The sequence below is a fragment of the Haplochromis burtoni genome, unplaced genomic scaffold (genome assembly GCF_018398535.1).
Source record: "Haplochromis burtoni strain Fernald_Lab_line unplaced genomic scaffold, NCSU_Asbu1 Contig_1656, whole genome shotgun sequence".
Lineage (NCBI taxonomy): Eukaryota > Metazoa > Chordata > Actinopteri > Cichliformes > Cichlidae > Haplochromis > Haplochromis burtoni.
The window spans coordinates 14,697-28,624 of NW_024584017.1; the positions used below are offsets into that span (position 1 = coordinate 14,697).

At 38.3% G+C, this 13,928-nt stretch overlaps 1 protein-coding gene across 1 annotated transcript; it reads right to left on the reverse strand.

Moving 5' to 3' along the window:
- Positions 1–702: 702 nt before the first annotated feature.
- LOC102302652 (type-2 ice-structuring protein) lies at positions 703–2,617 on the reverse strand (the record flags this gene model as incomplete). The annotated part of the gene is given in 5 exon segments (XM_005952640.3): positions 703–754; positions 892–1,026; positions 1,164–1,273; positions 2,266–2,316; positions 2,398–2,617. Coding segments are annotated over 5 exon segments (409 nt in total), but the record flags the coding sequence as incomplete, so codon positions are not given.
- Positions 2,618–13,928: the final 11,311 nt, after the last annotated feature.

Here is a 13,928-nt window from a genome sequence, read left to right on the forward strand (position 1 = left end):
TCACATCACTCTGTAAATATGTATATATATTGTAGCAATCAGAGTTATAGTCTGACGACCAAGAAAATGCCCAACAGATTTACTTTCACAAGTGGATGATTATGGCTTTTGCCAGACTCATCCACTTGATTGTCATAGTTTGTCTAGTCTTTATTATTTATTCTTTTTTTTTAAATATTTCTTTTACTTGCTATCATCCCTTATGTAGCCAGTTTATCAAAGAAAAATATTCTCCAAACATGACATACCATTGCACACCCAGCACACTCTATACTTTCAGGAATTTCTGATTAATTTACCTCCAAAATTCATCCGCAGGCATTGCTCATAATACCAGTTGCTTGGCTGTCCAGGGCACCAGTTTGTGTATCTGAGCTGTGTTCCATCGATCCAATACCAATAACCATTCTGCAAAACAGAACAGAATAGACAATAATGCATTTAAAAACAAGCTAAAGTGCAAGAACAAATGGTAAATCCACATTTTTACCTGAGCCTGAGCCCAAGACATGGCATGAAAAACATAGATAAAACAGCGTTTGGAGTACTCTGTCCAACCATGAGGGCATTGTTTTTTTGGCTTCATATCATGAGGTTCACCTGAAAAAAAAAGTACTTTATAAACTGGTGTCGAACAAACTATCCTATGCCTAGAAATGAATTTAGTTTTTATATTTATTATTTAATTTCAGACCATTAAACACCAGTTTGTATATCTGAAATTTGTTCCATCGATCCAAGTCCAAATATAATTCTAGAAACAGAACAGAAAAGAAAATAATACATTTACAAACAAGCTAAACTCTCAAATAACAGAGGGTACAAACAAGGTACTTGCTATGCAGAACAATACTTTATCTGTCAGAATTTGCATAATGATGAGATGTATACCGCTTTTGCATCTGAGCCTCCGAGCCATGTAGGTTTACACTGGCGAGTGGCACAAAATATCAGCCTCCGAATGAACTTGTGCTCTCTGTAGCTGTGTACAGATGCAAGGTTTGCCTTCATTTGCTCACAGTTTTTCTACAGTGGAGTTCAAGAGACGGGAAAATTCCCAAAGTAAACAAAAAAGGATTAAGGATTTCACAAAGCTATACTTACAAAGCATTAAAGCATTAAAGTCAATCCATGAAGAATAAAGGTTAAATGCACATTTTTACCTGAGCCTGAGCCCAAGACAGGGCTTGGGAAACATAGAGGAAGCATTGTTTGCAGTACATCTTCCAGCCAACTGGACAGCGTCTGGGTGTCTTCACAACATGATCTTCTCCTGAAGACAAGCATACAAAGCAACACTAAAGTACTTTTTGGAACAGTCATTTTGGTTTTTAGCTTTTTGGACCACTTGGTTTGGGTTTTTTTGTTTGTTTGTTTTGGGGTTTTTTGTTCTTCTTATGTGTTACACTTCAAATCAAATATCAAATGTTAATTTCTATCAATTAAAAAGGATGATATAAGTGTATTAGACTATCACTCATCTAGTTTTTATGACATGTGGTCTAATAAATCTGTGAAGCACTGTATGTTAAATGTTCGAACATTTTTATCTCAAAATGACTATAAGAAATCGATCCATGTGTTTACTCTTAGCAGTTTACTACTGCAGAACTATTTAAATGATCAGTAGGTACAGCAACCAGTCCTCACACATACACAGTAATTTGACCATGTAGTCCCATACTGAAGTCAACCTAGGGTAACATGGCAAAGGTTCCCTGTTAAGAACAGAACTTTCTTGTTATGTTAGTTCAAGCTCAAGCTTTGCCCCCCAGTGCACCTCTGGCTTGTTCAGTGTCGACCCAATTAGACCTTTTAGATCCACATATGTATTTTTAACTGTTTGCACAATTAAAGCTAAATGTGGTGTTACTTGTTCCAAAGAACATGTACGGTTGTCCCGTTCTTTGGAATAAGCTTCCTGCAGAATTGAGGCCAATTATATCTGTGCTTACATTCAAAACAGACTGTAAAACATTTGCTTTTCACAGGCCTACACTCAATAACTGTGTTTGTTTACTCTTTTCATACTTTCCTATATTATAGTTATATGCTCCTTCATAAAATCAGGTGCTCTCCTGCCTGTACATTTATTCATACTGTGACTGGTCAGGTAGTGCCAACGTTTAAACATTTCTTTTTCAATTTATTTTCTCTCATAACCCATAACAATTCTTTTGTACCACAAACTTAGCTGTGTGTCCTGCTGGACATTGCACTTCTGTTCAGAATGACAGAAATATATTCTGGAAATTTTCCACAGACCTGTAAGCAATAGTTCCTCTGTACCACTGCTGCCCTCTTCATCTTCAAGATCTGAATATATTCAAACAGATGTTGACTTTCATCATCAGTTTCCCATTCTATTCCATAAGCACATTATACTCCAGTACTCACCAATAGCAGATGTCAAAGCCATCACTGCACAAAGAAGTGCGGACACAATCAGCAGCTTCATGCTTATGTTTAGTATCTCTGTGGAAAACAAGATCTGAAGTGACAGGTGGTTAAAAGAGAAAGGAGATTCAGAGAGTTTGTAGCAGGTGATCTATTTCTGTAAGAGTAGTAGCTGTCAGCTTCAGCCTTCCAGTGGGAATGAAGTGGGAAACAGATCTAAGAGCAGCACTTATAAACTGTTATGTTTACATAGTTGCTTAATCAGGAAGTAATATTTCATTAGAAAAAAAACTGATGGAAAAAAAAGTCATGTCACCCAGATCATTGCGGCATTTTTCTCGGAGTCAAAACATCGTGTTGTCTTAATTTCATTTATTGACTGATGATCAAAGAGGAGGATCCACAGAGCACAACCACTCAACAATCGATAAAACTGTCCTCCGTTTCTTTTCTCTTTTTATTTAGAGAGCATCCTGCATTCACCGTTATGAATACAATAATATTAAATTTCACTATTACCAACAAAAATATCTTTTAAGTAATATGTTATTTAATTTTAACATTATTTACATAATTTATTGTGTGTGATGTAAAGCAGCTCACACACCCCATTTGTAACTGATTTGCAGGTATGAGTTTTAATGATGGACAGACAATTTCAGTACTGAAATACATGGTGCAAGGTTCAGTGCTAGCACTAGCAGGGATCTGTCCCAACTCATCTGTTGTAACTATTCTGTACTGCTGTGTAATTTCAGTAGAAAAAGATTAGATCACATTCTCCTTTTGACCTGTAGCATTGGCATTTTTTTTTATTTTACTTGTTCATGCATGTATCCTTTGTGGTCACACTTCGTCTACATATTTGACATGATATTAATATGATTATAATAATTATTAGATCAGCCGGGGGAGGTAGAGCATCGGCCCCAGCCACTGGCAGGTACAGAGTGCTGTTTAAAATCCAGAATAGCATTAAGCCATTTTCATCACATGTTAACATGAGGTGGAACGAAATTATGTACACACGGTCCCGGAGCGAAAAGAGACAGAATAATGAAAAAAACTTATTTTTTTAAAAAATTAATAAATAAATAGTTTAAAAAAGCAGAATAAATCATAAATTGATATGATAAATAATATGATAAGTAGAGTGTAACAACCTGAGTACCAGTATGTGGAGTATGGATATAGAATGTAGGTATAAATATAGGTATAAATACTTTAGCAGCAAAGGGCATGATGACCAGCACTGATAAAGTGACAGTGTTAGTAAGTATACCTGCTACCCTCCACCTGATACTGTCTTATTTAGCAACTTGTTGTTCAGCCTCTGATTTGTAATAGATAGACAACTCTTGTGACATTAATAGCTGAAGGTTTCTGGACTGAACCTGATTTTATTTTCTTTAGTTGAAAATGCAAGGCATAAGCTGTCACATTGGAAAGATGTAAAAACAATGTACGTTAAGAAGGGAAGTTTTTGTTTACAAAGGTGTTGAAAACACCTTAAAAAACCTTTTGAACTAGCTCAAACGCAACTGCTGGCCAAAGTTTATCTGCTCTTAGTGGATTTGCACAGCTGAATTCAACAATATGTACTTATGACCAGGAACACCACAGTCACTGTGCACCAGTGCAACGTAGTGCATTATTGTAAAATCTAAACTGTAAAGCAAGCTGGCCTGTTTAACCCTCACTGAACTTCCTCCTAGTAATTTCATACAACCTTAAAAATAACACAAAGTTAGTACACCATAGCTTTTTTTGCAGGATATCTTCCTGCACTGGCATGCCTTTTCTGACTCTCTCTCTCTCCCTCTTGTTCTCTTTTTCTCCCTGCCTGTGTATGTGTCTTTATGTTCGTGGGTGTGTTTTTATTTAGCTCTTACAGCATTGGTTTGTCCAGGCTTCCCCACCCAGCTGTCAAGCCTTGCTAAAGATCTGTTGGTTAACCAATCTGGTGCTCATGGGGTCATCACAGTGACTATTTTAGCCTGAACCAATCCCTTACTCATTGCCTGATTGTTGCACTGGCAAGAGGTTTTGTGTTGTGGCTTATCCTTAATCCTACTTCCGGGCCTAAAGTAGTCTGCGTTTAATATGGCTTTTGTGTTGTTAACATGTTTAATGTTTTGTATTTTCTTCTATTTAATCTCAAAAAGCTCCTAAAACAGTCAGTGATCACTGTTGACCTCCCTCGGCTTTTATTACCGCTAATCATTTATTTAAGCTCAGTTTTTAAAACCTTAGGATGTAACTACAGCCCAGCCCATGCAGCAGTATATGAATGACTAACCTCGTATTGTGGATGGATTATCTCAGTTGTTCTCCTGGCTGAAGTTTGGTCCTTTTACAGCATCCTGCCATGCGATTACATTTGTTCCTGACCACCGAGAACACTCACGTTAACTTTTATCGAGTGGAAAAAAAGTTAGCTTGTTTATATTATGCTAACATAGCTGTGTCGCTAGCGGTCACGTAGCACATCATTATATACCAGCTAGCCAAACTTCAGTAACCCTACAAACGTCACTGCTGTTTAGTTTTCTGTCTTCATTTATGTTGGAAGTGATAACAGAGCTGTACGTTTTAATTTGTTTCCAAAACCCCGCAGTCAGGACATGCTATATTGTATTTAGATAGAAGCTAGCGAGCTAACTCCTGCTAACTTCTAACTCCGTTAAATGTCATAAATTCCGTTTTCATGGATGCCTGGATGTTAAACTCAATTGTTACACCTGGTAGAGCAGAACGCTGATCATTTTATTAAAGATGAAAGACTTTAGACAGTTTTTCAACTCTCAGTAATGCCATAGTGATCGTTTGATATATGGACCTGCAGCGGAGTTTAGGCCCAGACACGGCTAGTGACGTCAGACTTAACGACCGGATAGCTAAAGAACCATCTACAAAATAAAAAGGTTCTTTGACGTATGATGGTTCTTTAAAGAACCATGAAGATATCTGAAGAACCATTTAAGAACCATAATTTTTCTGAGAGTATGTGAAAGCACAGTGTTGGACACCCTGACTATTCAACTGCTCAGGGTACCTTTATCTCTTCACCCTTTAAGACCTACCATAGAACCAAGTCCGCCAGAGCTTATATTATATTTTTACATGCTGTAGAGCCATTTTTGGGAGCATTTCAAGTTGCTATACATCAATACAACCATTATAGCCCAGATTTTAATAATATGCATTAAGTGCATAGTAATTACATAAATTGCAAAAAAGTGCAATAAACTACAAAAAAATTGAAAATCGTTTTTGTTTTTTAACATATATTTCTAGTTAGAGAAATTTAAGAGGCTTATCCCTCAAAACTGTAAATACAAAAAAGTTGCACAAAATAGTTTCCCACCACAGGAAATTTATTTTGAGTGTCTTCATAGTTTTATTTTTGAAATACACCAATTTTTATATACTGCAGGAAAAACGAAAATAAATATTATACTGCAAATTTGCAAAAAAGCAGCATATGCATCAAAATAAACTATTTCCAGCAGTGCAATATGAGTCCTAAGCATCCCAGAAACGACACAGAAAGTCATAAAGTCAAAGATAACTTTTAAAAACACCAGTATAGGCTCATGAGGCCCTGATGGTAAAAAAAAACTACATTTCCGCGAAAATGACGTCACTTCCGGTTTCGGGCAGGTATATGGACATGCAAAAGTTCGCGCTGACGTCTATTCCAACGTAGGAAGTGTTATGAACAGCTGATCGGATCGGCAAAGCGTGTTTCTGGAATATTATGTTTTTGTTGCTGCAAGTGCTTTTTATGCAGTTTTTGCAAAGCTATATGTGGAAGGAAACTGTGACCTAGGACAAGCTGATGGCATAAGATGTAAGTACAACTCCTCCGGTTTCATATGCAAAAAAAATTATTGCGCTAGCTTATGTGGTTGCAGAGCTACCGGGATTTAAAAATAGTTACGCAAAACAGAGCGTGCCCGCTCCGACCGGCTTTAAAGGGTTAAAGCCCTCGTACACTTGGAATTGGCAATAAGTAATTGTATGTTCTGCAAATCTTTATTTTTGTTCAAGACATTAGCAGTACATATTAAAACAAAAACAAATGATCAGTGTTTATGTGTATTGTGGAATTGTCTTATTACGTCACTCTGTGAATATAACACTGTATGTTATATTATAAAGACCCCACAGACATAACACATGTGCAGTGTATTTCTCTAAAATTCAGAAAAGATTAACTTTCAGGTATTTCTTGTCACCAGGCAAATACTTTCATATGATGAAAGCCAACCCTGCCAGAGGACAGCAGGGCCACTAGTGGTGTGCAGATCGATACTGAAATATCGATTCCTCCGATACCAGCAATTTATGTTCTAGAATCGATTCTCATATTATAATATCGATATTTTAGTACTCTGGGGTAAATTTGTAGTTTTTCCATTAAAATGAACGCAGTGGAAAGAAACTATACAATTCGGATCGTCTAATTTGGAAGGAACTACTTCCTCTTACGCCTTTCATAGTCATATGCGGAATACGGCTGTATAAATGTGTCGCAGCCCCTGGCGTGCACACTCACAACAATGGCTGAGCGCAAACAGAGTCCTGTGTGGACACGTTGTTGTGGCAACACCACTGACCTCGTCAAACACCTCGGAGTAAATCACATCACAGAATATGATAAGCTTATGTTGAGGCGAACTGAAGAGGAGGACAGGGACAGGTGCTGCTAGGGCGAGACAGACGTCTCTCGCAGAGTCCTTTAGTGCTGCAGGCAGGCAACATGCTCAAATAGCGCACAACGTCAGTTTTTTTTTTCTATATGATTATTCTGCATTATTAAGCAATAAAAACAAGTTGTCTGATGTCCTCTAATCATTATGAAGCAATATGGTTATAATAATAATGGATTGGGTTTATATAGCGCTTTTCAAGGCACCCAAAGCGCTTTACAATACCACTATTCATTCACTCTCGCATTCACACACTGGTGGAGGCAAGCTACAGTTGTAGCCATATCGCGCCATCGGCCCCTCTGGCCAACACCAGTAGGCGGTAGGGTAAAGTGTCTTGCCCAAGGACACAACGACCAGGACAGAGAGCCCGGGGATCGAACTGGCGACCTTCCGGTTACAGATACGCTTCCCAACCCCCTGAGCCACGGTCGTTATGTTATTAGTGCAATTACATAATACAATTATATATTGTATTATGAAATGCAATGAAACATTAAGTTTTTGTACAGAGTATCGGTATCGGATCAGTATCGCCGATACCACCCTGAATTTTACTTGGTATCGGATCGGAAAGGAAATCAGTGGTATCGCACATCACTAAGGGCCACAGGGCCAGATCTCTGAAATATGGCCAAGCAGATCCGCCCTCCTGAAATTGCCCTGGAGTGGGTGTGGTCTCTCTGTCTCTCCTGTCTGGGTGCCCTCTGTTCAGTACAGCTGACTCCCATCAGCATTTAGAGGTACTTCAGGCTAGGGGTAGGTGAGCTCTAGGCCAAAGAGCCTTGTGGTGTTGCAGCTGGTGAGATGAGTGTGTGCATGCTGCTTAATTACTCATGCTCTATGGAGAGGAGTGTGCTTGGTGATTAACCTTTAGTTGAGTTCCTGTTTCTCTTTATTCTTTATTATTCTGGTTGCTTCCGTACGTTTTTCGCTGCTTAACTACTCCCTCAGCTTTTGTGCTATTTACACCGTTCAAATCTTAAATAATTCTGCTCTTTCTGCTATGACTTTTGGTGCTCCGCACTTCTATACTTTTTGAGATATTGAATTTCTTATGCAATATTTTTTGCCCATTTCTTCCACATTATCCATGTTGTGACTGATTTTGCTTGCCGGAATGAGCTGTGTTTTAGCTCAGTGAGATGAGCAGCCGTCCTCAGACTGGGAGGCCAGGGTTCAAATCCCGCTTAAGGCAACAATTTTTTCAGTTATCAATTCAACACCCCAACACTTTTTCCTTCACCCCTTTTCAGCAGAATTGTGAGTTTTTTCACCCCTTTTCAGCACAAATCCCATCTTTTTCAGGTGTTTTCAGCAGAAACCTCTTTTAAGCAGAATTTTCTGCTTCTATACCTCTGTCCAGCAGAAATTCTGCTGATTCACCTCTTTTCTGCAGAATTTTTAGCCTTTTCTCCTCTTATCAGCACAACTTTCAACAACTTCTGCTAATTTCAGAAGAATTGTCAGTCTCTCCACCTCTTTTTTTTTTGTGAGAATGAGTTTGGCTCAGTAAGATGAATAGCGGCCTTGAGATCAGAAGGGCCAGGTTCGAATCCTGCTCCTAGCAACATTTCTTTTCACCTCTTTTTAGTACAAATTTCAGCTTCTTTACCCATTTTCAGTAGAATTTTTTGCTTTTCACCACTTTTCAGCAAATATTTCTGCTTCTGCACCTTTTTTATAGCAGAATTTTCAGTTTCTTCACCACCATACAACTTTTTGCAACTTCTTTTTCAGCTTTTTTAAGCAGACAGCTTCAGTGTTGAGGCATCCACACAGCATTTTTGCAGGAAATGCAAATTTTTCTAGTTTTGCTTACTTTCCAGGGCTTTTGACCAACTATTGAGTTTTGTTCTGTTTTCTTTTTAAAAGTTGATACTGGCTTGACAGTCTTTTTGAGTTAGTATTGTTGAAACTTTAATAAAACCTTTTTAATTTAACCGTTTTGCCTTTCTCTTCTTTATAAACCCGGACACTTTTTGAGGGAATGTAACACTAGCAGTGAACCGAGATGCAGCCAGACCATCCCCCGAACCCCCAGGCAGGGTGTATGAAGTATCAAATGGGGTGTAGGAAGGACAAGCATATCTAAGTCTTAATTGTTATTATGTATATTAAAAAAGTTCTACACCATATTGAAAATATTGGAGGCTCAACCAAAGGCTAGGCTACCTTAGTTTACACCCTAAAAGGAAAGATCAAGGCATCATCCCCTGTATGGACAACTAGTTTGGACCTTTTGATCAAAGTTATCATGATTATTTGCTATAACCTCACATTGTTTTCAAAATCACGGTATCAGATATAGACTTCATGTGCTACTAACGCGCAATAAAAATAAATGTAAAAAATTTCAGTGTTTGGGACATCTTGAGCTGGATGCTTTAAATGTTAAAGCGCTAAAACTCACACATTACAGATTTATGTAAAACCTTTATATGTACATAGTGTAAACAGATTCTGAGCAAAGTCAAAAATTTGCATTCTACACTGGTTTACACCCTAAACTTATTATCTCAGTATGAAAAGTAATGACTGCATTTACTGTAATTTAACAATCTTTTCAAAACCACTGTATCAGATACATAATTAATTTACAACTGACTTCCCTTAAAAATCAAATAACAAACTAAAATAATAAACTGCGCCAGTCAATGCACAAAACTGAATCAGGATGTTGCTTAAGAGAGGTTGCCTCCCTAAGTCAGTGATTAGAGGGTGTTACCTTAAAACAGTTTTACCCGGTTCGTAGATTCCTCAGGCCTCCAGAAAGAACACCGGGGACTCAGTAGTCAATTCACAACACTTTTATTAATCCACACTCATTGATTACACTTATTGATTACACCTTCTAGAAGGGAGATGTACAGGACCCTGGAACTCCTCTGCAGATCTCAACCCCTTTGTCCGTTTCACTCAGTTTTGTAGAAGTGACCCCATCATAAATCCCCCCATGGTGTGCTGCAAACTGTGTCTGTGTGTATGCACGAGCCTGTGAATGCCTGTGTGTGTGCGTACCTGTATGTCTATGTGAGTGAGTGTATGCGCGTACCTGTGTGTATGTGTGAGTGCACGTGAGTGAGTGTGCGTGTGGATGTGTGTGCGTGACAGTTAAAACACTATGTGCGTATATCTCTATGTTCGTCCCTTCCTGAGGGTCATAAACATCCATCTCCCTTCCAAACCAAAGTTATTTAGTTACAAACTTTGAGACTCCCACCCAGGCATGCCCTGAGGAATTTCCACTCAACATTAACTCCTTTTTGTCTTAATCTCACAGTTCAAGTGGGGCAGGGTCTCCTAGAAATCTACTTCTAAGTTCATGACACAATCAGGCCTTTATTACATTGAGGGCAGTGTCAGTGTCTCTACAATAATTCTAGATTCTATGTTAACACATCTCTAAACTCTAAAATAAGCTAAACATTCCTACAAGGGGCAACTGGTTTCCTTTGCCATTTGGTAAAGATTAGAAAAGGCACACGCGTTGAGCTGGCGTTAGGGTCAGATCAGGACGGTTTATTCTACATGATAGTATCTCTGAACAACTTCAGGTATCTCCAAAAATTGATTCTTAGAGTTTTCAGTGGGCGAAATAATAATGTATACTTTATTGATCCCCATGGGAAAATTTGTCTCTCTGAATTTTACCTATTCACTCAGTGAAGCAGTGGTCAGCCACTAAGCAGGCACAGTACAGTGCTCAAGGGTACCTCAGGGTAGGTGTTCCGTGTATTTGAACCCCTGGCCTTTCAATTATGGGGCGACCACTCTACCTACTGAGCTATCCCTGCCCCTAATGCTTTGTCACTCATCCTAGTGACTTCTTCAGTCTCAGCTGACAGCAGGTTTCCTCAATCTTATAAACAGTACCTTTGCACAATATCTGAAACTAGCACCACTGAATGAACAATGGGCTGTGAGGTCAGTGTCTTGATCATTAATATGCAAGTTGTCATGACCACTGATAAACAACCACTGATCAGCAGTGTTGGGCAAGTTACTTTGAAAAAGTAATTAATTATAGTTACTAGTTACTTCTTCAAAAAAAGTAACTGAGTTACAAGATTTTAAAAGTAATTAATTACTTGAAAAGTAACTATTGCGTTACTTAAAAAAAAAAATTAACCCTCCGGGGTCCAGGGTATAATTGGCCATTTTTGACTACTTTTTATTTTCCCTCCACATTTTACCTTTAACCCTTTAAAGCTGGTCGGAGCGGGCACGCTCCGTTTTGCGAAACTCTTTTTAAATCCCCGTAGAACCCGAACCATGTAAGCTAGCGCAATAATTTTTTTGCATATGAAACTGGGGGAAGTTGTACTTACATCTCATTGTCTTGTCCTAGGTCACGGTTTCCTTCCACATATAGCTTTGCAAAAATTGCATAAAAAGCGCTTGCAGGAACAAAAACAAAATATTCCAGAAACACGCTTTGCCGATCCGATCAGCTGTTCGGTACATTGAAATAGACGTCAGCGCGAACTATCGCATGTCCGCCATTACCTGCCCGAAACCAGAAGTGACGTAATTTTCGTGGATAATGTAGTTTTTTACTTGTAGGCCTTATAAGCCTATACTGGTGTTTTTAAAAGTCACGTTTGACTTTTATGCTTTTCCGAATAGTTTCTAGGATGCTTAGAACTCAAATTGCACAGCTTTAAATAGTTTATTTTGATGCACATGCTGTTTTCTTTGCAAATTTGCATTATAGGATTGTTTTTCGTTTTTTCTGCAGCATTTGAGAAATTGGAGTATCTGAAAAATAAAACTACGAAAACACTCAAAATAAATTTCCTGTGGTTGGAAACTATTTTTTGCCCATTTCTTCCACATTATCCATGTTGTGACTGATTTTGCTTGCCGGAATGAGCTGTGTTTTAGCTCAGTGAGATGAGCAGCCGTCCTCAGACTGGGAGGCCAGGGTTCAAATCCCGCTTAAGGCAACAATTATTTCAGTTATCAATTCAACACCCCAACACTTTTTCCTTCACCCCTTTTCAGCAGAATTGTGAGTTTTTTCACCCCTTTTCAGCACAAATCCCATCTTTTTCAGGTGTTTTCAGCAGAAACCTCTTTTTTGTATTTAAAGTTTTGAGGGATAAGCCTCTCTAAGTAGAAATATGTCGCAGCAGATGGCCGCCCCCTCCTTGAGCCACCTTCCATGACCATGTATCAAAGGGATCAAAGCTCACTAAGCCCCAGATAAGCCCCAGATTCCAGGTCCAGTCATACATATACACACCCAGGCCATTCATTTACACATACCCACCAACTAACAACCTAAAGACAAAAATACACACCTCAACAACTACCTCTGAACTGCAGCAGAGCAGATGCTTCCCCAGAACCAGCAGGAAACCACCAGCTAGAACATCCCCGAAAGATCAGTGAATCCCGACTTAGGCGAGGTGTGTGAAATAGAGGTGTAGGAAGACCAACATAGCTAAGCCAATCTCAGCTGAGCATAGGGTAAATAATAGTACTAAGATTCTATATAATGGTAAAATGATAAATTCATCATTATTAATTTAGTTTTCTAGACAAATTACTACACCAAGCTGAAGATATCAGAGGCCCAGCCAATAAAAGGTGTGAAGAGCTGTAATAATTGCACATTTATTATAATCAATTCGTTAAATTTTAATAGAGTAAACTGACTGAAAGCAACATTTAAATCTGCATCCAACTCTAGTTTACACCCTAAATGGGAAAATCTAGCCAATAATGGTTGAAAGTTAGTGATAGCTATAAACCTATGTGCATTACATTAGCTTCATGTTTTCCACTTGGTATATGTCAAACTGCACTGTCCATTTTAAATAAATTAATAAATAAAATTAAATTAAATTAGTGTGTTGCCAGACCTGAATGCCTTCATCCTCTGTATGGATGGTCGTTTGGACCTTTCAAATTGTATTGTCATGAGAGAAACATAGTTGATGCATTTATTGTAATTTGACAATTTTTTCAAAGCCACTGTATCAGACATAGACTTACCTTGTTGTGCTACTAACTTCCACGTAAAACAAATTGTATCATTTATGCCTAAAACTAAATCAGGATGTTGCTTTAGAAAATGTCACTTGCAAGTGAGTTACACCCTCAGTAAATAAATACAGTACCAGTGAACTTCAACAGTGGTCTAAAGGCTGCAGTGTTTTATATTAACTGTTTGAATTCACAAGTTTTATTTCTGTAAATTAAACCCTTGCTTGACACTATAGCTGGACTGGCCACTGGGCACGGTGGGCTGATGGTTATTTTTTGTGTTAGGTCTGCACTCGCAGGCCTTGCTAGCTCAGAGACTTATCACCACGAACAAAGCAAGACAATCAGAGCTAGGGTTGCAAAATTCCCAGAATTTTCAAAGATGGAATCTTTCCATGGGAATAAACGGGAATTAACGGGAATTTATGGGAATAAACCGAAATTAACGGGAATTTATGGGAATAAAGTGGGAATTTTCAAAATTGAAGGTTGGCTCTTCTTAGGGAACTTAAATATAGTTGAGCAAAGTATATTTTAGCATAATATTGACAAAAACAAACAAATACAATTCAAATACACTTGAATATCCATGCCATTCCTTAATCACATGTACAGAGCACAAGCTTGCTGCATGGCTATTGAGACCACCTACTGGCACTGTGCATGCCTCCATCACATGTACACATGGACCACACTTTTGAGCCTGAAGGACAAAGAGTATTAAAGGCACACATTTGAGCCTGTGGACTTAACAAGTGAGGTAAGTTTTGATGATATTATGGGAAAATATATTCATTAAATGTTTAAATTGTGAATATCACA